Source organism: Danio rerio, chromosome 15 (genome assembly GCF_052040795.2).
Source record: "Danio rerio strain M-AB ecotype USA chromosome 15, GRCz13ab, whole genome shotgun sequence".
NCBI classification, from domain to species: domain Eukaryota; kingdom Metazoa; phylum Chordata; class Actinopteri; order Cypriniformes; family Danionidae; genus Danio; species Danio rerio.
Genome location: NC_141035.1, coordinates 39,600,413 through 39,627,937, shown reverse-complemented (window position 1 = coordinate 39,627,937; position 27,525 = coordinate 39,600,413). Strand labels below are relative to the sequence as shown.

The window sequence follows — 27,525 nt, the reverse complement described above, 5'->3', positions numbered from 1 at the left end:
AGTGAGTTCTGGAGGAGGCTAAAGCGTGGTGTAATGGCCGTGAACCCGAGAGAGCTCTTTCCATACGGTATAGAAACACTCCCTGGGCTTCACTTTGAAGTGTTCCTGAGGTTCTCTCTGAAATCTTGAACTTATTCAAAGGGAGCGCTTCAATGGAGCACGAAGGTAAAAAAAAAGAAAAAAAAATCAAGAGGAGCCAGTGTAATGTCCTAGACCTTAGTAAGTGCGGTGACTATATGTATGTGCGTGTGTGTTTACATATGTCTCTTTCTGTCTGATTTGTTACAGATTTATTTTGACGCCGTGGACCAATTGGCGGCGATGGATTCCTGGCTTTCTCTAGTCTTCTTGAGTGGCTGTTTTTTGCTTCTTGTGGATTTCAAAGGTAGAGTTTGAAACCAAAAGGCCAAATATGACTCTTTTGTATTCATTAATTGATGTGTTTGTGTGATTACACCAGAGTATTTAATCTAAACTGTGTAATGAAACCTGTGAGTCATTACAGCAATATTGCGTTTGTAGCTTCGCTGTTAACAACACTTTTCATGCACTGGTGTAATTATCCGCCAAAGGTGCTGTATTAAATGAATAAATATAATCCTTTATCAAACACAAGCATATTTATACAAAGAAGCAAATGCCAAAAAAAGGTTTAGCATAGCTTGTTTAAACTGCTTTATATTAAATTATTATATTACAAACCAAAGCACTTTCAAAAATGTACAACAGTAGACTAAATTAACAACCACCGATCACCTTGAAATGCAGGTAGGATAAAAATGTTGCCACAAAAAGAAAACAAAAGGGAGATTTATCCAATGGGATCCTTTCATTTTTAACATATACACCACCTGAAAAAAAGGCTTGTCGTCGATCCCGGTTGTAAAAGGAACAAATAATGACTTCACTTCTAGTTGATAATTTGTAAAAGAGTCAGAAGGTAGATTTTTCCGATGATTCATCTGTTGATCTAAATCCCAATCGTCACAAATACTGCAGAAGACCTATTGAAGACAGCATGGACCCAAGATTCTCACTGAAATCAGTCAAGTTTGGTAAAGAAAAAATCATGGTTTGGGGTTACGTTCATCAAGAGATTCTTCAGCAGGATAGCGCTCCTTCTCATACTTCAGCCTCCACATCAAAGTTCCTGAAAGCAAAGAAGATCAAGGTGCTCCAGGATTGGCCAGCCCAGTCCCCAGATACGAACATTATTGAGCATGTCTGGGGTAAGATGAAGGAGGCAATGAAGATGAATCTAAAGAATCTTGATGAACTCTGGGAGTCCTGCAAGAATGCTTTCTTTGTCATTCCAGACGACTTTATTAATAAGTTATTTGAGTCATTGCAGAAATGAATGGATGCAGTCCTCCAAGCTCATGGGAGTCATACACAGTATTTATTATTTTGCCACTGCACCATGACTTTATATTCTATACTGTACATTATTTCTGTTCAGCGACAAGACTTTTGTCTAAGTTGAAAGTTGAAATTATTGACACACCATCTTATAAACACACACGATTATGTGTTAAGTGTTTCAAAAGACGCAAGATGCGAGCGTAAAGATAATGCACGTCTATCAAGCAAGTTGAAGTACATTGGAACAGAAAATCGTGTACTGTGTGAATGGCATTTAGACTCTTTACTTGGTGTGTTTGGGTTCTACAGATTTTTATAGATAAGATTGTGAAATAATGGCAGCACAAATTTTTATGCAATAAACGCTCTTTATTTTGATGTATAGCCATATACCGCCTGACTTTATTTTATGACAAGGACATTTTCCCTTTCATGTTTCCAAAGTGCTAAATACTTAGTTATCTATGCCGTCGAAAGAGTAATATCACAAGTATTTTTTGTTACACAAGAGATAGACTTGCTTATATAAAATGTCCTCGAATAGTTCCTGTGTGTCACACTGAATGTATGTCTAGGCAATTTGGCCCACAAGCAAATGTTCAAATCTTCTACTCTCACAGCTACATGCGGTAAATGCTCCCTTACCGCTTCTGCGCTGCTTGACAAAACTGCATCTGAATGGAAAGAATGGCCGAGGCAATTTACTGTAATGATTGCTTGTTGCATTTTCCCATTCTTCCACCATATACACAGTTTCGCGCGTCTGAACTGACTTCATCCTACTTGGTCTGAGAAGCTTTTGACATAGAAAACCAGGCCGCCCTCGCTCGGCTGTTCACCATCTTGCTGTGAGCTTTTATCTCGTAATAATTGTGCTCCCTGTCTATTAGCAGGCTCCAACAATCAAGTTTAGTGGAGATGAAATTGGTTACAGTATGCCAAGGCTCGGTTTGGAGTGGATGGTACCATATGTTGTTGCATGGCACCGTGGAAAATAATCTCTGTCTGCAATGATCTTGTTGGCTGTAATGTGTCTGGACTTTAAAAGAATGATGCTGCAACTCCTGTTTTATAAGGAGAAATAAAAACAGCAGTTAGCAGTCATTTTATGAAGAATGAAAACGATTAAATCCGCAGTTGCACTAAAAATGATTTGAATCCAATGTTTTAATGAAACCTTTCTTTAAATTCCAACCCAGGCTCTTTCCGATAACATACCCCTGTATACATTTCTGGAGAGCACCAAATACATCCCAGGAGCTCCTTTTTTTTTTTTTTTTTTGCAGTTTTTTGCAGTTTTTGTTTTCACGAATGCACCAGAGGCTGCTCTGTGCACTTTTTGATATCTCAAATATCTCTCACGAGTGCTATTCGTGCCTGCTCTTCTTGTGAAAATCCACCTGTTGACTGGCTAAATGACTGATCAATACCCCAATACACCCCTTTCCCTAAAACCAACTGACAGTGTTTTAAAAAGCACAGATTGACCAGTGCCTACCCACTTCCCTAAACCCAACCGACACACCGACAGTGTTCATTCATTCATTCATTCATTCATTCATTCATTCATTCATTCATTTTTTTTTTCTGCTTAGTCCCTATCTGGGGTCGCCACAGTGGAATAAACCACCAACTTAACCAGCATGTTTTTCCACAGCGGAAAACACTGCAGACAATTTAGCCTACTCAATTCACCTGTACAGCACGTCCCTGGACTGTGGGGGAAACCGGAGCACCCAGAGGAAACCCACGCGAAAGCAGAGAGAACATGCAAACTCCACATAGAAATGTCAAATGAGCCAAGGCTCGAACCAGCGACCCAGCAACCTTCTTGCTGTGAGGTGATATCACTACCTACTGCGCCATTGCGTCGCCATCGACAGTGTTTTCAAAAGCAGTTCAGAAAAAGAAAAAACTTCACTGCAGCCTGATTTTTACCACGTTTTCAGATTTTACCACCTTCTCACCCTGTTGTTTACTTGTTTATTTTTTGGCTTTTGATTTTGTCTTACCCACTTTCTGGAACCGTCAACTCCGCTCGTCACCTACGTTGAAACATTTAGATGCAGAGTTACTGGACAAAGTGGTAAAATGGGAAAAGCCGTTCACATGGAGGCAAGCGATCAGCTGTTAAGCACAAAAAGGAATGGTGTTATACCGCCCTGTAGCATTTGTTTTAAAGACGAAATGCAGCCATAAGTTCCTCTGGCTACATAATTCGCAATCTCCAGAAATGTATAAAATGCTCGTTGTTAATTTCAGTTTGCTCTGTCATGTATTTTAATAATTTATTTATTCAATTTTTTGTTTTACTTTAATGTACTCTGCTGTTTACTTTTGCAATTTACTTAATTTTTACTTTTTTTATTATATATAGTTCATATATATCATAATATTTTTAGGAAGAAATAAAAAAAAAACTATGAAAACGATCATTTAATTTAATGCCATTTAATGTTTAGGTAGAAAAAAAATAAAATAATAATAATAATAATAATAATAATAATAATAAACAATTACCTGTAATTGTAAAGATGATTTTTTAAATACAATGCAATTCATTTCTTATTTAAATTATTTAGGAATTGTGAAGCTAACATGTTGAGTTGAAATTATAATATTTTCTGTAAAATAATGATTTCTCTAAGAAATAAAAAGTGTATAAATGTGTAAAAAAAATTTATTACTTATAGATCAAGATTGGGAAACGCGGTCGTGCAGTGTTGTTGGTAGGGCTGTCACCTCACAGCAAGAGGGTCGCTGGTTTGAGCCTCAGCTGGGTCAGTTGGCATTTCTGTGTAGAGTTTGTATGTTCTCCCCGATTCGCATGGGTTTCCTCTGGGTGCTCCGGTTTTCCCCACAGTCCAAAGACCTGCAGTACAGGTGAATTGGATAGGATATATTGTCCGTAGTGTATGAGTGTAAATGAGTGCGTATGGATGTTTCCCAGAGATGTGTTGCAGCCGGAAGAGCATCCACTGTGGTAAACGTGCTGGATAAGTTGGCAGTTCATTCCACTGTGGCGACTCCGGGTTAATAAAGGGACTAAGCCGAAAAGAGAATGAATGAATCAAGTTTATTTATTTTTAAATAATTCAGTAAATGAAAGTAGTGTATTGTAGGTGCACATATGTTGATCGTTGGTTTTGACACATTTGTTCCTTGAACGACTCAGTGATAAAATGAAATGTCCATACCTTTGCAAATAAAGTTGGATATTACAATCCATTTATTGTCCATTTTGTTAAAAGTAAACCTAAATAACCATAAACCCATTGTGTCCGAAATCGAATTCTTCCATACTATAGAGTACACTAAAATCTGTATGTGAGCTGAGTAGTTTGTCTGAATTCATAGGCTGTGTCCGAAACCGCCTACTACTCAGTAGGTACTGCATTTGAATTTGAACGTACTACCCGGCCATTAGAAAAACATGTTCTTTACAGTATGAATGTAAGAAGTATGAATGGAATTCGAACGTACTACATCTGCCATTTTGTCATGGTTATGTGACCTACCTGTGTCATGAATTCTCTCGCGGGGCATCATGGGATAGTGCAGCATGCATGGGATACGCACTTCAGAATCTCGCCGTAAGTAGTGAGTCATCCGAGTACTTCTCGCTTACAGATTTTCGAATTCTATGAATTCAGACATACTACTCGGCTCACTTACTGATTTTAGCGAACTATATAGTATGAAAGTATGCGGTTTCAGAGGTAGCCATAGAATTCAAAAAATTTGTATTGGTGAAATACCCGCGTGACCTACTATTTGAAAAGTGTGCATCAGAATTTTTTAATGGGAGTAAAGTGTTGCAACTGATGAAGGTAGGTCATGTGAGCATGACATAATGGCGAATGAAACGCATCTGAGTTCCATACATACTACTCAAATTCATACTGTATAGAATGTACTTTTCTAATGGTTCAAATTCAAATGCAGTATTTACATAGTAGGTTATTTCGGACGCAGCCATTTTACACGTCCAGCACGGTCAAAGTTTCTTCTATGCCCCAACACCCAAGCCCTTGCTAGGAGAACATAATTACACTACATTATACACCCTCTAGTGGTCCGAAAGACTTTACAACCAATAAATTGCTCCTACAATACTAATACATATATTTGAAAGTTTACTGATATATTTATATACTAATAAATGAATAAGAAATAAGTTTCATATTGGATACAGTTTGAATTAAAAAATCTACTAAATAAAGTGAAGAGTAAAATTGAGGAGTTCTCTATTTAATAATTATACTACAAGCCCCTTCATATAAAGTAGTTTTCATACACCTAATGAACAATAAATGAATATAATTTAATGTGATTTAAACAATATTTAAGTACAGACCCATTTAAAAGTTAAATTACTTACATTTTTAATGCTTTTAAAAGAAGGACAAATTTAATTGGCAAAAAAAAATCACTGTATTGGAATAATACAGTTTACTGTAAGGTCATGTGACCACAGAGACTGATAATCATGGCTGGTAATGAATGAATCTTTTCCCTAGAAAGGAATAAATTAAATCTTCAAATGCCATCACATAGAAAATAATTATTTTAAATTGTAAGATTTTTTTTTTTACACTATGCTGTATTTCTAATTGTATAAATACAGATTTGGTGCTCCTAACATACTCATTAGTCCACAATTCCTCTGCACAGCTTCTGATTGGCTGTAATTATCATGCTATGCAGCAGTTACGCATGTATAATATGCAGACGACAAATTGCTTGTAACTAAAAACTTTGAATCACGCTTGGCTTCACAACTGAAATCTGCTGAAAGCACCTCTGAGCATTGAAAACCACAGACGTACCTCTTATTAAAAAAGGTGTCAGTGTTTCCTTTGCAAATATAATTATATGCTTGTTACAGCGATCTTTTTTATGTTATGCAATGTGCAACAAGCCTTATAGGGAAAGGGATTGCATGAGATTGGAGTTGTGAAATATGAGTCACTGCTTGTACTTTGTTGTGCACTATGAAAAATCAAGGCCAAATGTATTAACATTATTATGTCAAAACTCCTTGCGGATTTTCATCTATGCATCACTTTGTATGTGGATTAAAGATGAGATGTCTAATTGTGAAATATTTGTGGTAAGATATATCTACAAATTTTTGGTATAACTGATAAACTTATAGGGGAGGCACGGTGGCTAAGTGGTTAGGACTGTCGCCTCACAGCAAGAAGGTTGCTGGTTTAAGTCCTAAAAGTCATATTCTCAAAGTGTTCTGGTTGCTCCGGTTTCCGCCACAGTCCAAAGACATGGTCTATAGGTGAATTGAATAAGCTAAATTGGGCGTAGTGTGTTTGAATGTGAGAGTGTATGGGTGTTTTCCAATACTGGGATGCAGCTGGAAGGGCATCCGCTGAGTAAAACATAATGAGCAGGAATAATACTGCAAAACTACAGAAACTGGAGAGACGTCGGGCCTCGCGATGTGAACATTCCGCTGTGGTGACCCCTGATAAGTAAATGAATTAAGCTGAAGGAAAATGAACGAATGAATGATGATATAATTAGGCTTGTTCTGACATGGATGAATTAACGTGTATATTTACTGTAAAAAAAAATACAGGGTCCCCCACAAATCATTCATGTTGTCACAACACAAATTGTTTAAGTTAACTTAACAAATTTAAGTGGATTGAACATAAAACTATTATGATACCTCGAGGAAAAACCTGAAAAGTTAAATTGCTTCAACAAATTTTTATAAATAAGTAGTTTGAACAAGCAGTAAAATCATGTTTTGAGTGTAAAATAATATGCAAATTTTTTTTTTAGATAGTAATTAAAAACATAAATACAATAGTGTCAAAATATTAACATTTAAAATGACAATTAAAATATATTTTGGCTGCATTGTGTTGTCTATAAGTATCTTTCTTGTTTTAATTCTTCAAATTATTCTAAATAATCAAATTATTTTATATATTTGCTGTAGTTTATGATTATTATTATTTTTTACATTTTGAATTACTTTATGATCTTTTGATCACTTTGATCTTTTTTCCAACAACTTTTGATGTTAAAATGTTTTTTAAAAAGTGACTTTTATTAACATTTTTAAATTTCTTATAGTAACTTTACAATTAATAAATTACAATAATAATTTTTATTTAAAGAATAGTTTTTTAACGATCTTGCACAAAGTCTAAAGCGCATGTCACAAAGGCATTAAGAGCATGTCTAAATCCACTGTTGCTATTTAAGGATAGAAAAATAGGGTTTGCGCCACGGCACATGGTCTAACAGGGTTGAGCTTATTCTCTAATGAGATCTGGGTGTGTGCATAATGTACATTAAAGTCTGATCTCCCATTCTGTTAAGAGTCAGTTGTGTCGCGCCATGGCGCATTTGCTATTTACATGGTGGACTTTGTAAATGGAAAAACTGAACACTTCACTAGAGAGAAGACAGTTAAACACCTGCAGCGCAAGGATAAAGAGCAAGCCTCCTCCATTCGGCCTCTTTACTTTCTCTTTCTCTTTCATTGCGTAAGGAGACAGTGTTGTACACACTCCACTGAAGACATTTATTAGCCTACATATTAAATTGCATTAAACATTTTATTTTATTTTATTTTATTTATTTTAACATTTTATTTTATTTAAAGTGTTATAATTAAACACACGTCCTATTCTTATGCCTCATATGCTGATGCATATGAAAAACAAAAGCCCTCTAAAATGAGGCACGGAGGTAGTGGTTTTGTATTTATGTTGAAAATAATAATTTTTGTAACATTTTAACCCTTTAATTTTTTATATGTAAAGATATTTGTGTATTGCTGTACATCCTGTGTGTATTAAGCGATGTGTAAGCGTTTGGACCTGCATAGGTGCATAACTAACGAACTCTGCGCTGGACTTTAGACACTCTTAGTTGGTCAAGGATGCGGTCTGTTTGAGTTCCTCAAAATAGCAATGCACCAACAATGCAACTTAACACATCTCCCTTTTAGACCAGAACACCCATGAGTCCAAAAAGTGGCACAAATGGATTTGCTATTTAAACAACGTGGCGCAAAACGTGAAAATTACAGTAGTGCTGGTCTGAAAATAGCAACATATTACGCCAACAAAAATCTTGTGTTGTGCCTTATTGCGACGGGTTTTGATAGGGCCCATTGTCTTGATTGGTGTTGTAAATTACCACACAAAACCTGGTAATAAACTGCCAGTACAGTTTTTTTTACAGACTTACAGTATTATATATATATTCCCCTTTGATTTTTTTTCTTCTTTTTTTATATATATTTTCCAAATGATGTTTAACAGAGCTAGGAATTTTTCACAGTATGTCTGATAATATTTTTTCTTCTGGAGAAAGTCTTATTTGTTTTATTTCGGCTAGAATAGAAGCTGTTTTTAAAATTTTAAACACCATTTTACGACAAAATTATTAGCCCCTTTAGGCTATTTTTTTCGATAGTCTACAGAACAAACCATCGTTATACAATAACTTGCCTAATTACCCTAACCTGCCTATTTAACCTTATTAACCTAGTTAAGCCTTTATATGTCACTTTAAGCTGTATAGAAGTGTCTTGAGAAATATTTAGTCAAATAGTATGTACTGTCATCATGGCAAAGATAAATAAATCAGTTATTAGAAATGAGTTTTATTTTTTTCTTAACCATTTTAAGGTCAAAATTATTAGCTCCCTTAAGCAATATTTTATTTTTCCGATTGTCTACAGAAAAGTGAATTATTTCCTTCACAAATTTTTGTTTAAAAAATGTATTATGTTTCTGCTAAAATGTCAAACAAAGTCACATGTTAAACTACAGGGTTAAATTTTCAACATTAGTCGACAGAGCAAAGATCAAGATCCCAAAATGTGGAAGCTTTTAATAAACAGATGGTTTTTCTTCTTATTAATTATGGTTACACTGAATGAATTTTCATTGTGTTGTTTTCTGAAATTTATAGTAAAACGTACAGTATTATATTATTATTTTAAGCTAATCACCTGAAAGTCTTTATATGAAACTCACATGGGTTGTTGTGATTCAATCTCAGAACGCTGTTTATTTAGATTACAAAAGGAGCAGAATAATGCATCGTTGTACACCGCATTAGCGCTGATACTTTCTGTTCCGGAGCTGTAGTCCCTGTAGCGTCTCACGTTAGAGTCAAAGTCAGATTCTATGCCGCAGCCTAATCCCATGTCATTATCTTGTTCAAATAAGACGTCAGCACGGCTCATCAGGAGCGGGAATCAGAGCGGGCTACGTGTTTGACATGTTCTTTCCTCTCCTATCGCCGCTTCTCAGGCAGCTGAAGGGAAAGGAGCGCGCCAGTACGGCTGGCTGCAGCATTTAAATGTGCCACGCTGATTATCTTGCCACTGTGTTTACGTATTCATTTATGTAAACATTATGCTAATGTGTTTTTCGGCTTGTCGCTTGTGTCCAATCGTGCCCTTCAAGTTTGACGTGAGGTGACTGATGCAGCCTTGATGTGAAGTTGCAGCTTCTGAGAGCAGTGGAGTGAGCCCAGATGCGCTGGAGATTTGTCATTGGCTCAAAAAACGAGAGGTTTGAAAAGTCTCGCCGGTGCTCTCTGGAGGAGCCTTTCAGGAAAATGTGTCTTAAAATAGCTGACCCTTTTGTGTGCGCCACATTTGCTTTTTCACACTAAAGAGTGTCCGAGTATCGGTAGTCTCTAAGAGGTTTTTGAAGGCCGGCTGAAGCCATCATTGGATCAGAGGAGCCTGATAAAAGTCTGATGCCGCCTCCGTTTGTTGATTGTGTGCTCTCTAGTGTATGTGTGTGTGTGTGTTGCTTTAAAGAAGTAGCTCACCCTAAAATGAAGGCTTCTCATGCTGTATAGCTGTTAATAGTGAGTTGTCAAGTTGCCAAGGGCAACAAATAAACCACAAAACCACAGCAAACTTGTAAAAATAAAGCTTTCAAAGTAGTTTTCACAGTGATGCCATGGAGGTTATAGGTTCCCTATAGAACCTTTTAGTAAACAGTTCTAAGATGAATAAGATTTTTTTTCTTAAAGGCATTTTTAGTAATACTGGTACCAATTTTCTCTATAATCTACAGTAACTTGTAGCAATTAATCAGCAACTTACTGTAAATCAGTTACAGCACAAATACAGTATTTACATTTACAGTACAACACTTTGTAATGCATCCTTCAAAAGCAGCATTTCTAGATTTTCATACAGTTCGTCTGAAGACCAGGTTAGTTTAATTGGAAGTTTGATATAGCATATAATACATTTCAAACCTTTTGTTTTGAAGAAAGAAAATGTTTATTAACATAAGAAATGTTTTGTGCGATGGAAAGTTTTGTGGATGGACAAAAATGCCAAATAAATGCTAAAATAAACTTTTGTATACTCTTAATAGGGATTTAAAACAAATATTTTGTTGCAATGCTGTTGAAAACCATTTTAGGTTCCACAAAAAGCCTTTTAGCAAACATTTTAAAACTTTTTTTTTTCAGCAGTGTAGAGATGGACTGTTCTAAACAGGAGCTTTCCTAGTAATGCCATACAAGAAGTAATTGTAATGGACCAAATAACCATTTATGATTCATGTAACAGTTAATAATAATAATAATAAAATATATACACAGTTGAAGTCAGAATTATTAGCCCTCCTGAATTATTAGTCCCCATTTATTTTTTCCCCAATTTCTGTTTAACAGAGATTTTTTTTCTAAATTTCATTTCTAAACATAATAGTTTTAACAACTTATTGTGTGTGTATATGTATATATATATATATATATATATATATATATATATATATATATATATATATATATATATATCCCTGTTCAAGTCAAATATACATAGTGTGAGTACGCCTTTAGTCTTTATATGGGTTCAAAAACAACAGGCAACATATAACCCACAGCCAGAGCAAACCTCTCATCTGTATCTTTAATCTTCACCAGCACATGTAACCTTTTGTTAGAAAATGATTCCGTCATTCCCAGTTCATAATAGTCCAAAAGATTATGATAATAGTTGAACATGGCAGTTTGTTCATCTTTTAGGTTGCTAAAAGAATCATTTGCTCTTTTTTTTTTTTTACGTCTTCTCAATTGATTTTTCGCGCGTCACTCTCGCGTTTGCCCATTTTTGAAAGGATCGGATGTTAGAAGCACTTCAATAATCACATGCACGTTATCATAATCAGCTTAAGAAGTTTGTTATTTCAAATATAGACGCTCGGTGAACTCGCGCGAGAAAGTTAAACCGCTTGCACTTTAAACAGCCTTGTAATAAACAATGGTGCACAGGGTAGATTCTGCTCTTCTTTCTGGCTTTGTGGCTGTTCATCAAGACGACGACAAGACTGTTTGAGCTTAGGTTGACCATGGCTCGTTATTATATGTATATATTATTATGGTGTAATGTCTCTGTTGTGTTTTTAAAATATAGCAGTTCCTTTGTTTTTATTCTCTTGGCTTGTTGCACAAGCGAATGATGTATCTCTGTAAACCAGGGGTGACCAACTCTGTTCCTGGAGATCGACCTTCCTGCAGATTTCAGTTGCAACCCATATTAAACACACCTGCCTGTAATTATCAAGTGCTGTTCAGGTCCTAATTAATTGATTCAGGTGTGTTTGATCAGGATTTGAGCTGAACTCTTTAGGAAGGTTGATCTCCAGGAACAGGGTTGAGCACCCCTGCTGTAAACCAATAGCGTTCAGTTGCATGTCTAGCTCCACCTTTTGGTACCCTTGTGTTATGCTAGGTTCCTATATCTAAAAAGTGATTCAGTTTGCTTTTAGGTACCTTTTGACAGTGGAAATGGCCAAAGAAGCGTACCGTACTGTACCAGTGGAAATGGGCCATTAGATACACCAATCATCATCTCACAAACACACACACACACCCCCCAGAGAAAGGGAGATCCTATGGCTAAAAAAAAAGGCACAGCTCACATGAAACCGCTTCAGTGTTCTCAATTTTACTATGAGTGTATTTTATTGTCAGAACACGGTTATAGCGTTGTAACGGAGGAAACGGTAATTCAGTTGATAACTTGCTACTGAAAAAAGTATCGCCATTAGTAACACCGTTATTACCATCACTGTTCTTCATGAAACAGATTTTATTTTAAAGAATGTTCTCGGAATCTTTTAAAGAGCAAACAATGGCTTTGCAATAGAAACAAATCAAAACAAAATCTCGAATAACCACAGTATCTGTTTTTCCTTATAATGAATGTCAGTAGGATTCAATGTGTCTTTGGACTCCATTAGCTTTCAAATACCCTATTTTCTAAAGAAAGTATGTTACCTTGTTTATAGATGAGGTGTGTAAATAATCAGAATTTTCATTTTTAAATTGTTCCTTCAAGTGCTTTTTTGCTGATAATGAAAAAAAAACATTTCTTGAAACCACATTTAAATATCACATTTTTTTAATTAGGTACAATCTCCCACACCTTGTTTCGGCAATTGCATTCCTGATGTTACACAACGGGGTCGTGGGAGAGTCATCGTCAGTGTTATGTCCCGTTAAATCATGTTTATGACAGGTACAAGCCGACTCCATTGGAAAGAATGATCAGCAGATGGGTGTCACACAAATCATAATGCCACAGCCCAAGTGCTGAGGAAATAGGCGTCTTTTTGTAGCTCACTCATCATTCTTCTGGGTGGATATTAGCCGTAGGTGTATTGACAGCTGAGAAAACAGCAAGGGGATTTGAGATCTCTTCATACCTTCATTTTCCCTGCTCTCCTCCTCGCGGAGGAGAGATTTAATTCTCTGTAATTACTTTATTGACTCATTTGCAGAGCTGAATTGGCTCCAATCTGTCGTCAATAAAACATACACAGAGATGAGGAACGGCACGGCAATGCTTAAGTACAACATCATGGTGGGTGGCGAATTTCCTTTTAACAGAGAGTGTGCCGTGGCAGCCGTGAGATTTCAACATCCGTATGTGACAATCGTACATCAAAATAGCATCATTTATGTTGCTCGGAATTATGATGGGATTACTCAGTTCTACATAATCCTTTGCAGATCTTTTGAGAGAAATCACTAAACAGTTGCGTATTTAAGATATTTCTGTAAGAAAGGCTGTGCTGGATCTGAAAGACGTTCAGATCCACACCAAAACTATTGGTTGGAGATCGCCTGGATGAGGTGGTCTCGGCCTGGCTGAAAATGACTGTGTTTAAATGGACATCAGTAATCAAATTATTTGCCTTAATCTAAATGAGACCGTAATATGATTAATAGGGGTGTCAAAATTAATTGTTTCTTCAGTGCACCGCGATGCAAACGCGGACAATTCGGTATCGATTCAGTAAAAACCATAACCGGTTATTATGTAGTGACGTCATTTATCTCCTATGCGCTCTGTCTCGAGGGAGGTGAGCGCCGGTATTTACAACAATCAGCCAACTCAGGGCCGGCCCGTGGCATAGGCACCATAGGCAAATGCTTATGGCGCTGTATGTCCAGTGGGGCGCCAGAAATGAGCGCGCTTCAGTTGGTTTTGTTTTCGATTTTCCTGACACACATTCAGTTATAGACGGCAATAACTCAAAAAACGCTTACCCTAAAAAGATCTAAAGTGTGTTTCCTACAGAAAGACCAAGCTGGTTATGTTTCACAGCTGTCTTTCTTTTTTTCGCTCGACATTACGAGCACTGCTCCGTTTAAGCCCTCGCAGTCTGCGTTTACTTTAGCCGGCAGAGCTCGCGCTGAGAGGAGCTCTCAGTAAGGGACCGTCGGAAAAGTGCTTATTTTTTCCATTTTTATCGTTTTTCTGCTCCGCTCAGCGCGAGCTCTTCCTGTTGCAAGGGCTTATGTGTGTTTGTTTGTGTGCATGTGTGTGTTTGTTTGTTTGATGCTGTCTATGTTTGTGAATGTGTTTGAATGAGAGACAGTGTGTTGCTGTGTGTCTGTGTGTTTATACAGACAGCATGTTATAGCCTCCCCCCTAAAATATAACACTATATATGGAAAGCATCTTCAATGCACCGTGATGCACCGAGATATCGAATTGAACCGAATCGATGGCATGATAATCGTAACCGAACCGAATCATGAGACCAGTATAGGTTCACACCTCTAATGATTAAGATTTTTACATGAATTGCTTTTTTAATGTTCCTTTCATTATCCTGTTTTACATGTTATAGCACATAATTTGATTGGTGACATTGTCACCGTCACCACGCTATCCACATTTCATCTGGAGTTTTGGGTGCTTCATTTTTAATTTGTTGACTTTAACTGCAGTTTGGCACTTTCACTTTTGTTCAGGAATAATTCATGCATGCCCTCTATGACAAATGAGATATTGGATGTGCGTATGACCAGTGGTGTAAAATAACCAATTACAAATACTCAAACTACTGTAATTGAGTAGTTTTCTCAGGAATTGTAATTTACTAGTAGTTTTATAAATGTAGGTGTTTTTTTTCTCTTGAGTACATTTTTAGTGCTGTATTGGTACTTTTACTCTATTACTTCAACCTGTGGTCACTACATTCTATAGGGATTAGAAAAATCAGTCCTGTGATCCCTGTCCAATCAAATCACAGATAGAAGGTAAATCACATCGTAATTAACTACCTTAAGACATGAGTGATTTATAATTGCAGCAAACTGTTTGGAAGCATTATAGTTGTCCAAGAAGATGTCCAAAATCTTTACAGGTATTGACCCAGAGACTGTTTAGATGCATGTCACTGATGAGAAGATGACGGATGTTTACTGTATGATGCTCGAAATGGCCTTAAACACTCAGCAGGCACAAGACATCAACATGACGTCAGATTGGCGTTGTACCCTAACGTCATTGGGACGTTGCATTTTGTTTGGAAATAAAAATCAGGTTGATGTCAGAATTCAACATCAATGTCCAACCTAAAATCAACCAAATATCAACATCTAATGATGTTACAACTTAATGTTGCGTGGACATTACTAATATGACATCTATCAGACGCTGGATTTTGGTTGGCACACCTGATGAATAAATGTTAGTATTTAACATCAATATGATGTTGGTTTAAGATGTTGGCTCGATGTTGGATTTCGGTCACTTTTTAACACAACTTATTATTAACCAAATTTCAATGTCATTTGACGTCATTATTGGACATTAAAATAACGTTGTCCTTAGACGCTGGCTAGACATTAAATTTTGGTCACCTGACATCACAACCTAAATCTAACCTGATATTAAAGTCTTATGATGTTGTATGCCTGCTGGGCTATAACTTAATGTCCTACAGTAAAATACAGTTCATATTATAATTAAATACTGTTAAATTTACAAAGAATCGTTAACAGTGTACATTTTCAACTGTTTAGAATCTTGCCTTGGAATGTTGGAAGTCATTGGCTAAATGTTTTCAACATCATCTTTTGTGTCAAGCTGATGAATACCCCCTTTCACCCCTACTCAACCTCCTTTCCTTTTATATGGTGGCACGGTGGCCCAGTGATTAGCGGCGTTGCCTCACAGCAAGAACGTCACTGGTTCAAATACTTAACAGGCCAGTTGTCGTTTCTGTGAGAGTTTACACGTCTCCCCGTGCTCTTGTGGATTTCCCCCGGGTTTTCTGGTTTCCTCCCACAGTCCAAAAAACATGTGTCATAAGTTTGAATTAATCAATCTAAATTAGCCCTATAGTCGAGCTCTTATATCAATATTAGCAATTTATTGTCGGTCATCATCTCTAATTAAGGGGGGAGTAAGTCGAGACCTACCCAAGCTCAAACTCCCCTCTCACCCTGCAAACGGGAGGGAGCCCCGCACTCAAAGACCTCATGAGCTCAGAGCTCTCTTTTGGGACAGCATGCCAAACTCGCTTAAGTAGGTGTGAACTCTTGAAACTCAAATAAGTTAGGAACAAAGGGAGAGAGAATAAATTAAGAGTAAATTGTCAATTTTAGGTGAGCTTTGACTTTCAGAACAGAACAGTTTTTAACAATTGTTTGGTACAACATTTTAATTCAGTATTGCCAAAGTCCCTTTAGGGCGGTTGTTGCTAGATCGGATATGGTTGCAGCTGGAAGTTAACGAGAATTATTTTTATTATTTATAAAATTTCTCATTTATTGTATTTTATTAACGTCTACCCCTACCCAGTGGTGGAAAGAGTACTGAAAAATCATATTCAAGTAAAAGTACCAGTACTTGCCTAAAAATGTTGTGCAAGTAGAGTAAAAGTAACTGTTGTAAATATTAATCAAAGTATGAGTAAAAAGTAGATTTTTCAAAAGTACTCAAGAGTAGTGAGTATTTCGCTGTATAAAGTTTAGATGTAATTTGTGCATATGTATGTAAACGTAACATTCTGTAGTGCATTTAGTTATTGCCCAGCAGGCACACAATGCCATAAGACGTTAATATTAGGTTAGGTTTAGGTTGTGATGTCAGGTGACCAAAATCAATGGCTAGCCAGCGTCTAAGGACAACCTTATTTTGATGTTCAATAATGACGTCAAATGACATTGATATTTGGTTGATTTTTATGTTGTTAGAAAGTGACCAAAATCCAACGTCGAGCCAACATTTTAAACCAATATCATATTGACGTCAAATACTGACATTTATCCATCAGGTATGGCAACCAAAATCCAACGTCTGATAGACGTCAAAGTGGTAACGTCAACACAACTTCAAGGTTTGGCATCAATAGATGTTGATATTTGGTTGGTTTTAGGTTGGACATTGATATGGCTTGACGTTGAGTTCTGATGTCAACCCGATTTTCATTTGCAAACAAAATGCAACGTCCCCATGACGTTAGTGTACAACATCAATCTGACGTCATGTTGATGTCTTGTGCCTGCTGAGTGTTTAAGCCCATTTCAGTCATCATAAAGTAAACATCCATCATCTTCTCATCAGTGACATGCATCTAAACAGTCTCTGGGTCAATGCCTGTAAAGATTTTGGACATCTTCTTGAACACTTTTAATGCTTCCAAACAGTTTGCTGCAATTATAAAGCACACATGTCTTGAGGTAGTTCGTTATGATGCAGTTTTCCTTCTATGTGTGATTTGATTGGACAGGAATCACAGGACTGATTTTTCCAATCCCCATTGACAAGAAAAAATAAAGTAGTGACTGCAGGTTGAAGGAAAGTAGTGGAGTAAAAGTAAAGATGCAGCACTAAAAATGTGCTCAAGTTAGAGTAAAAGTACACATTTATAAAACTACCTAGTAAATTACAATTCCTGAGAAAAAGTCCTCAATTACTGTAATATGAGTATTTGTAATTAGTTAACTCACACCACTGCCTCTACCCCAACCTTAAACCCAACTGTCACAGTAACGTAAAAACAGTAGTTGAGTATTATTTATTCTCTCTATTAAAATACCCAGTAAATTGTATTTTTTAACCCCCACCCCAACCCTTAACCCAACTGTCACAGTACAGTAAAAATATTAATTATTCTTATACAATTTCATAAAAAGATGCTGCTATATTAATGTGCATGTCGCACTTTCGGTGGGGCGGATATCCAATCTAGACTTTACCCTTTAAGGCAAGTCATTTTACTCGGCCATCTTTAAAACTCCTCTTGGGCAGTTTGGTCTGAGCTTCTTCCCCAGTGAATCCTCAGTCTATAGTGATCGTTGATTGACTCCTGTACTAGTAGATGTGGCTTTTTTTTTGCCATGTCGACACATTTGGGGTTATTCGCATATTGTGTCCAAAACCACGTAAAAAATGTGACGTGTGCTTCTTCGTTTACCAACCTAAATGCGTTTCTGAACTCGCAAACCTCTGCCATTTGTCATTGCTATGGCCACCATCAGCTGTTCATACGTACTGTAAGTGTGGCGTCGCAACAAACTGGGTCATCGGACCAATCAGTGAAGATTAGCTTCGCGCTAAGGAGTGGTTTGGGAACAAATTAATCGCTGAACAAATCATATAAGAGTCGCTCAGATAATTAGGTAAAAATAAATGCATATTATAAGACAATGAAAGTGTTTTTTTACCCTTGCATGCATATCAGACTGTTGCTGGAGACCGCTAAAACCAAAATATGACCTTTTATGATGCAAAATAAGGGCTTTTTATTACTATGAAATACAAACCCAATTCCAAAAAAGTTTGTACACTGTACAAATTGTGAATACGTAGGTAATGCAATTATTTACAAATATACTCATATACTTATATTTTATTTACAATAGAATGAAGATAACATTTTTAATTGTTGAAAGTGAGAAATGTTTTAATTTTAGGCCAAATGTTGGCTCATTTTGGATTTCAAGACAGCTACACATTCCAAAAAGGTTGAGACAGGTAGCAACAACAGTCTAGAAAAGTCAAATGTACTTATTAGGAACAGCTGGAGGACCAATTTTCCACTTATTAGGTCAATTGGCAACATGATTGTGTATAAAAAGAGCCTTTCAGAGTGGGAGTGTCTCTTAGAAGACAAGATGGGCAGAGGATCACCAATTTCCCCAATGCTGTGCCAAAAAATAGTGGAGCAAAATCAGAAAGGAGTTTCTCAGCGAAAAATTGCAAAGAGTTTGAAGATATCACCATCAACAGTGCATAATATCATCCAAAGATTCAGAGAATCTGGAATAATCTCTGTGTGTAAGGGTCAAGGCCGGAAAACCATACTGGATGCCCGTGATCTTTGGGCCTTAAGACGGCACTGCATCACAAACAGCAATGCTACTATAATGGAAATCACAATATGGGCTCAGGACTACTTCCAGAAAGCATTGTCGGTGAACACAATCCACTGTGCCATTCTCCGTTGTCGGCTAAAAGTCTATAGGTCCAAAAAGAAGCCATATTTAAACATGATCCAGAAGTGCAGGCATTTTCGCTGGGCGAAGGCTCATTTAAAATGGACTGTGGCAAAGTGGAAAACTGTTCTGTGGTCAGACGAATCAAAATTTTAAGTTCTTTTTGGAAAACTGGGACGCCATTTCATCTGGACTTAAGAGGACAGGGACAACCCAAGTTGTTATTAGCACACAGTTTAGAAACCTGCATCTCTGATGTTATGCAGTTGCTTGAGTGCATGTGGCATGGGAAGCTTACACATCTGGAAAGGCACCATCAATGCTGAAAGGTATATCTTTCAGAACAACATATGCTCCCATCCAGACACCGTCATTTTCAGGGAAGACCTTGCATTTTCCATGACAATGCCAGACCACATACTGCATCAATCACAACATAGATGCGTAGAAGAAGGATCTAGGTACTGAAACGGCCAGCCTGCATTCCAGATCTTTCACTCATAGAAAACATTTGGCGCATCATAAAGAGGAAGATGCGACAAAAAGGACCTAAGACAGTCGAGCACCTAGAAGCCGGTATTAGACAAGAATGGGAGAAGACTCCTATTTCTAAACTTAAGCAACTTGTCTCCTCAGTTCCCAGACGTTTGCAGATGGTTGTAAAAAGAAGAGGAGATGCCTCACAGTGGTAAACATGGTCTTGTCCTATACCTTTTTTGAAATGTGTTGATGCCATGAAATAAAACAACAGCTTATTTTCCCTTAAAATTATACATTTTCACAGTTTAAGCATTTGGCATGTCAAACTGAATAAAATATTACTGAATGAAATATTGAAATTTGGAGCTTCCACATCATTGCATTCAGATTTTATTCACAATTGGTACAGTCTCCCAACTTTTTTTTGGAGTCAGGTTTGTATAATTAATGAAATGTGACTTGACGTTTGGTGCGATATGTAGAAAATGTACGTTTTAAAACATTTTTAGTGCACTTTGATGCAAAGCATTAAGGGTGGTTCGTCAAACATGAATAGACAAGAATGCTGTTAATTTATTCAACCTCTGGCTATGCAAGACTTTTTTTTTCCCTCTTCAGTTGAACATTAAGATTCATACAGTGCAAATAAACAGATAACAGCACTTTGAGAGTAAAAAAAAAAACACACACACACACACACACAGACCAAACCAAATTAATACACGTGGCTCCTTATAATACATTGAGGTCTTTTGACATAAAATGATTGGCCTGTGCATGAAACCGCACATTATTTACAGCGTTATTACCTTTATTCCACAGCCTCTGCAAACTGTCCTGAGTGTGTTTATGACAGTGCAATCTTCCTGTCGCATACTGACGTAATGAAGTATGTTCATGTGATATATGTTCGCATCAGGAAGCTCAATCTCCAGACTATCGTGAGCATGCTCAGGACTGTTTGCTGAGGATGTAGAATAAAGGTAATAATGTTGTAAATAATGTCGAGTTTCTTGCACAGACTGATCACTTTGCTTCATAAGACCTCTGTGTATCATAAAGAGCCACACAAATTAAATTGGTTTGTCAGTAGCTGTTCTTCTGCAGAAAAAGTAATCTACTTTTAGGATTTCCTGATGCTGAAAAAAACATAAAGGTCCGGTGAAGTGCTTTGAAATGTATTTTTATTCGATGTTTTGTGTAATTTCAACCAAAACTCAAAGAAAGGGTGGTACGTAGAGTAGCTCCTCCCCCTTTTTAAAAACAATAGTGTTTTTTTATGGTTGAGCTCAAGTGCATCAAATGAAAAGCGTCTAGAAGGGGGTGGGAAGAAACTGAAGTATGAGGTGACATGAATAAAACCGTTGATCCATTTAAGCGGATGTGACAAACTACAAGCTTTACATGTTTATATCAGTTTTATATCTTCTAAACATGAATTTTGTCACTGTTTTGGAGCACACTTGCTTATAGATATCTAAAAAAAACTAACAATACTGATACCAGACCCGGTGCTACCGAGGGGCAAAAGGGGCATTGCCCCCTCAAAAAGAATATGTGACCCCCCGTTTTCATAAAAGATCATTCACTCAAAACTGAAAATTCTTTCTGTCATTTATTACTAACACTCCCATCATTCCAACCTTCAGAACACACATTTAGATATTTTAAAATATGAAATAGCAAATAAATTATGAAAATTGTGAGATTAAAGCTAGGCCTATAGTTCAGAGATCTGGTCCCCGCATCAGGTCAGGTGCGCCCGCGTTTATAGCCTTTAAAATGCGCACACAGCAGCGGAGGGGCACACGGGAGAAAACTGGACTAGTGACTGGACTAGTCATTTTCACATTAGTTTTTTTCTGTTAGGGCATATGTAGCCTAATAAAAATGTTTAGTTCACTGCACAGTCCCACAGTAGTGTACACTAAAATTAATATTTTAATTTATTATATTCACTATTATTATTTTATAATATCAAAATTAAGCTAAAATTGACAAAATGCAGAACCCTTTTGAATGTTTGCTTTCATTTTGACATCGCTAAAGTGCACTTTTACAGTTTTGTAAAGAAACATATTATGCAGCAGCAGTCAAATTAGGACACCTAAATGCCTTTTGCATTTAAAATTGATCTGTCTGCGAAGTCAAGTTTACAAATTGTTTATGATTGTAATTGTTTATAAACAAGTTTATAAATGACAATATCACAGAAAAAAACTCACTCATTCACATGGGGGGGGTTCAGCGTCAACGCTTTCTATTCACTTTGAATGGGTGATGTCAGGCTTTGCCGAACTGCATTGTGGATCCGTCGGCGCTGCTTCAGAGGCGTTGCTTGCTGCAAAAGTTGGGACTTGCTCAACTTTTCAAGCGGTGACGGAAGCGTCAGCCAATCAGATTGCTGTTTGCAAATACACCAGCTCAGACTGTGGCCCATTGCTGACTAATTTCATTGGCTAACGCAGCAATGATGATCGCTTCAGCCCCAACTTCAGACACGCCCTCTGTCAAGCGTTGACGCTGAAGCCCCGTGTGAATGGAGCGTTATTATAGCCTAAGATAAATCTTTAATTTTACCTTTAAAATTATGAAAAAAAAGTTTTATATTTTTCTGGCTACACTATCGCCTTAAAATGTAACATTTTTTTTATTATATTATTTTTATGACATTAGATTGTAACCTTTAACTTTTTCCCTACACTGATGTTGGTTGGATAATAGGCTATTTGAAGAGTGATGACTCAGTTATGCTGATTTCACTATATTTATTTACCGGTTATACGAAGTCTCACCGTGGGTTAGCTTGCATGTGTTTTTAGGTCTTTACCTAAAACTTTAAACGTTTATAGGCCTATTATTTGAAATAAAACTAAAAGAAATAAGAGGAATAAAATCTGATAAATAATAAATGGTATTGTTGCATTGTCTTCATTGATAAAATCAGTAATTGCAAAACTGTGCCTATTATTATTACTATAAAAAGTATATTACTGCCAGTAACTGCTAGTAACTTAGTCAGTAACTTACGCAGTAATGCAAAGTAATAATAAATTTGAATAAATAGCCTAATTGAAAGGAACAAGAGTTATCCAAATCAGTCAACAGGTCTACGTACCCTCCTATGGGATTAAAATTCCCCCTCGGGTATGAGATCCTGGCGCCAGGCCTGACTGATACTAACAAATAAAAAAAAAAATAATGGAATCTTTAACACCAAGTTTTGGGGTAAACTTTCCCAATCAGAAAATATTATGTGACATGTTGGAACTCACCTGTGAAAACCACATGAAAACAGTTGCTAAGAGTTCTTTTAGGGGTGAAACCTTGTAAAGCATTGCTGTACGTTATCAATGCCATATCAGTCTTTCAAGTAATCTCTAGCCACAGTAGTTGACCTTCACCACAATAATTAAAGCGAAGAAGTATCTGAGCTGTTTAGATCCCATTATGATAGTGAGAGCTTTTCACTGTGATCCTGGTCATGAAATCTTAAGCTTTGAGCAAACAAGCTTACTGTATGTGCACATTTCTATTTTGTTTTTATTAAACTGACACCATCAAACAGATAAATTGACTGAAAATAGATTTATATAATCAAATTCTACAGTATATATATATATATATATATATATATATATATATATATATATATATATATATATATATATATATATATATATATATATATATATATTAGTGTTTCAGTAAATATTTTGAAAGGAAACATTTTCAGTTTTCAGTGGTACTATTTGTAGTTCAGTGCAAATATTTTAGTGTCTTTTGGTACACGATGGCACAATCTTTTTGCTCACCCTCTACTTGTTCCAAACATTTTTTTTTTCTGTTAATGATGATATTTTGCAAGAATGTTGCTATTGACGTCCTGAGTATTTTCTTTTCCTATGGAAGTCAGTGTCTACCAGTTCCACCATTACAAATTACAGAAACAATAAATATTCTTGAATTATTACTAAAATTAAAACTAAATAAAGGTGGTTTGCCATCTCCAGTTTGGAGAAAAGTTATTACCCCAAGTGGAGGAGTTCAAGTATCTTGAGGTTTTGTTCACGTGTGAGGGAAGGATCGAACGTGAGATTGACAGATGGTCTGATGCAGCCGGCAGCATTAATGCAAAGGCAAAGCTCTCGATTTACTGGTCAATCTACGTTCCTACTGTGCTATGATCATGAGCCTGGGGTCATGACTGAAAAGACAAGATCTCTGATACAAGAGGCTGAAATGAGCTTCCTTCGCAGGGTGGCAGGGCACACCCTTATAGATAGGGTGAGGAGCTTTGTCACCCGGAAGGAGCTCAGAGTAGAGCCACTGCACCTCCACATTGAGAGAAGTCAGCTGAGGTGGCTCGGGCATCTGTTTCAGATGCCTCCCGGATGCCTACCTAGGCAGGTGTTCCAGGTATGTCCCACTGGGAGGAGGCCTCAGGGAAGACCCAGGACACACTGGAGGGACTATGCCTTGGGATTCATCCTGAGGAGCTGGAGGAAGTGTCTAGGGAGAGAGAAGTCTGGCGTTCTCTCCTGACACTGCTGCCTTCACGACCCGGTAACAGATAAGCGGAAGAGAATGAAATAAAAAATAAAGCCTATTATAGGGACTTAATAACGCAGAATCCAGTCATATATTCATTTTCAGAACATTCCAGTTTTGCATATTCAAATGCTTAAGGAAAACACGTTAAAAAGCACTACATTTGGGATTAAACCAAATCAGTAACAATAAAAGTGCAAAACAAGATCTTGTACATTGATCTTAAACGCAAGAAGCATCAAAGGGTGCATCAAAGGCCCACATAGGTACAAGTTTTGCCAACCCATCTCTAAACATTTAATTCTAAACAACTGTTGAGGGTTATGGACACCGTCAGTGGCATGGAAAGTGAAACTGCTGAACTGCCGTTAAAGTCGAAAAATAAAACACCCGAAATTAAATGAAACTCCAGAGGAAAGGGTATAGTAATGCTAATGCGATGTTAATCAATCTATGTACTGTAACATGTAAGACGGGATCATGAAAGGAACATTCTCAAAGCAACTCATGTAACATCTTAATCATATTATTGTCTCATTCAGTTTAAGGCAAATTATTAAATTACAAATGTCCATGTAATCATAGTCACACGCCCCAACCCTAGAAAAAAGGTGTTGCCTGATTTTGATGACAGACTTTCCACAGGTTAGTAGTAAGCTAATGTAATCTTACAGTAATTGCATAATGCAAATCTTAAATTCACGCTAACAAACGAATGATCAAAAGAAATATATTAACGGAATTCAAAACATAATATAACTTTTATGAATTGATTTATACTTTTCAGACTTTTGTCAAATGGATTTTCTAGAGTCATCCACCATAATTTTGGGACTCAAAAGTATCGGTTCAGACACCTTTACCATTTTAAAAGTATCATTTTAGCATCGGTATCAAAATAACCTCAAGCGATACCCAACCCTACTCAACATTCTCTTTATGTTAGATGTACATCAACATACTGAAATAAATGTCTCAGCTACCTCCAATTCATACATTTAATTTACTTTATTGATTGCTTTTGGGATGTGAAGAGACTTTCAACCAGCTTAATAAAATGTTTCTGAAGACCCATTTCACCTTTGATTTTCAATATTACTGTATGAGAACAAGCACCAGTTCTCTGGAATGAAGTATTCTCAATGTAACTAAAACACAGCAACATGACATGTATAGAAAATCCCTGATCTGCTGTCAGTCTAATAAAAAAGGCTAATGTAAAGTTAGCAGCATCTCTATGTTTAGCCATTTACTGTTTACATTTGCAGCGTGCAGAGTCGGAAATGAATGACTTTTTCCATCCTAACCTTGACTCGCATCTGAGATTTTCTGTTGTTGTCTTTGTGTCTCTGTAGGTGTGTGTGGGCAGCAGGCGTTTAAGACGGAGCCGCGTAATGTGACGGTCAGAGCAGGGGCCACGGCTCTGCTGAAGTGTGAAGTGCTGAGGGCCTCAGGGGCCGTGCAGTGGGTTAAAGATGGGCTGCTCCTGGGACCCCTGCGATCTCTGCCTGGATACCCGCGATACAGCATGACAGGAGACCAGAAGAAAGGTGAGAGCTCAGAGGGAAGGGAGGAATGACATGCGGTGATTAAAAACAAACATCTTTGAGTTGTTGAGATGTTTGCTGACATGTTGTTAGACGTGCGTGAGAGAGCAACCGTCCCCACAGAGTATGAGAAACCGTTTGAGTGGAAAACGGTACAGTACAATTAAAGTTAAATGAATGTGCTGAAGTGTTTCGTTTGTTTGTTTGTTTGTTTGTTCATGTTTGTGACTAGTTAGTAATGTAATAAATGTTATACACTTCATTATTTAGTCGTTGGTTGGTTGGTTATTTGGTTGGTTTATATAAATGATTCAATCAAACAATCGATCGATTGTTAGACATGTGTAAGCGAGCAACCGTCCCCACAGAGTATGAGAAACCGTTTGAGTGGAAAACTGTACAGTACAATTAAAGTTAAATGAATGTGCTGAAGTGTTTCATTTGTCTGTTCGTTTGTTTGTTTGTTTGTTTGTTCATGTTTGTGACTAGTTAGTTATGTAATAAATGTTATACACTTCATTATTTAGTCGTTGGTTGGTTGGTTATTTGGTTGGTTTATATAAATGATTCAATCAAACAATAGATCGATTGTTAGACATGTGTAAGCGAGCAACCGTCCCCACAGAGTATGAGAAACCGTTTGAGTGGAAAACGGTACAGTACAATTAAAGTTGAATGAATGTGCTAAAGTGTTTCGTTTGTCTGTTCGTATGTTTGTTTGTTTGTTCATGTTTGTGACTAGTTAGTTATGTAATAAATGTTATACACTTCATTATTTAGTCGTTGGTTGGTTATTTGGTTGGTTTATATAAATGAATGAATGAATCAATCAATCAATCAATCAAACTATCTATCTGTCACTTGTTCTTTCATTCATTTGTTTGTTCGTGCATTTCTTTGTGTCTTCAGGTTTGTAATTTTAAAAAAAATATATAATGAATGTCACAACACTAATTTAAAATGTTATTTTGATTGATTAATTGATTGATTGGTTTGTTGGTTAGTTCTTGTGATTATTTATTTAGTTATATAATGACTAGCAATTGTTATTGATATAGTTATTTATTTAGTTATATAATTTCACAACACCAATTTGGAATGTTATTTTGATTGATTGATTGATTGATTCGTTCGTTCTTTTATTTATTCATTTATTTATTCATGTATGTTATTTATTTATATAATTGAAGTTATCAAATCAAATCAATGATTGTTTATTTCTAGAGCACATTTAATTGTGACCTTTGGTCTACCAAGGTGCTGTACAGTAGCAGTAGCAGAAAGAAAACAGCAAGTACACCAAAATAAAGACAGCATTATAAAACAATAGTAACAATAGTAAAAATTAGAGGTGTGAACCTATACTGGTATCACGGTTCGGTTGGGTTACGATTATCATGCCATCGATTCGGTTCAATTCGATATCTCGGTGCATCACAGTGCATTGACGATGCTTTCCATACACAGTGTTATGTTTTGCGGGGAGGCTATAACAAGCTGTCTGTATAAACACACGGACATACAGCACTATTCACACTCATACACAAACATAGACAGCACCAAACAAACACACACACACACTTAAGCCCTCGCAATATGAGTTTACCTGGTAGAGCTTGCGCTAAGCGGAGCAAAAAAAAAGAAAACGAAAAAATAAGCACTTTTACGACGGTCCCTTACTGAGAGCTCCGCTCAGCGCGAGCTCTCCTAGCTAAACGCATATTGTGAGGGCTTAAACGGAGAAGTGGTTGTAATGTCAAGCGAAAAAAAAAGAAAAAGACAGCTGTGAAACATAACCAGCTTTGTCTTTTTGTAGGAAACACAC

The 27,525-nt window shown here is 36.7% G+C and overlaps 1 protein-coding gene across 10 annotated transcripts in view; it reads left to right on the top strand.

Moving 5' to 3' along the window:
• The window catches only part of nphs1 (NPHS1 adhesion molecule, nephrin), a 486,431-nt gene that overhangs the window by 313,092 nt on the left and 145,814 nt on the right, over positions 1–27,525 (top strand). For 9 of the 10 annotated variants that reach the window (XR_015508789.1, XM_087283293.1, XM_087283292.1 and 6 more), the window contains 2 exons: positions 289–385; positions 25,509–25,703. Coding sequence is in view for 9 of the 10 variants with exons in the window: in XM_087283289.1 (XP_087139415.1) it covers positions 289–385; positions 25,509–25,703 (292 nt within the window). In the remaining variant the exon portion in view is untranslated. 10 annotated transcript variants of the gene reach the window in all.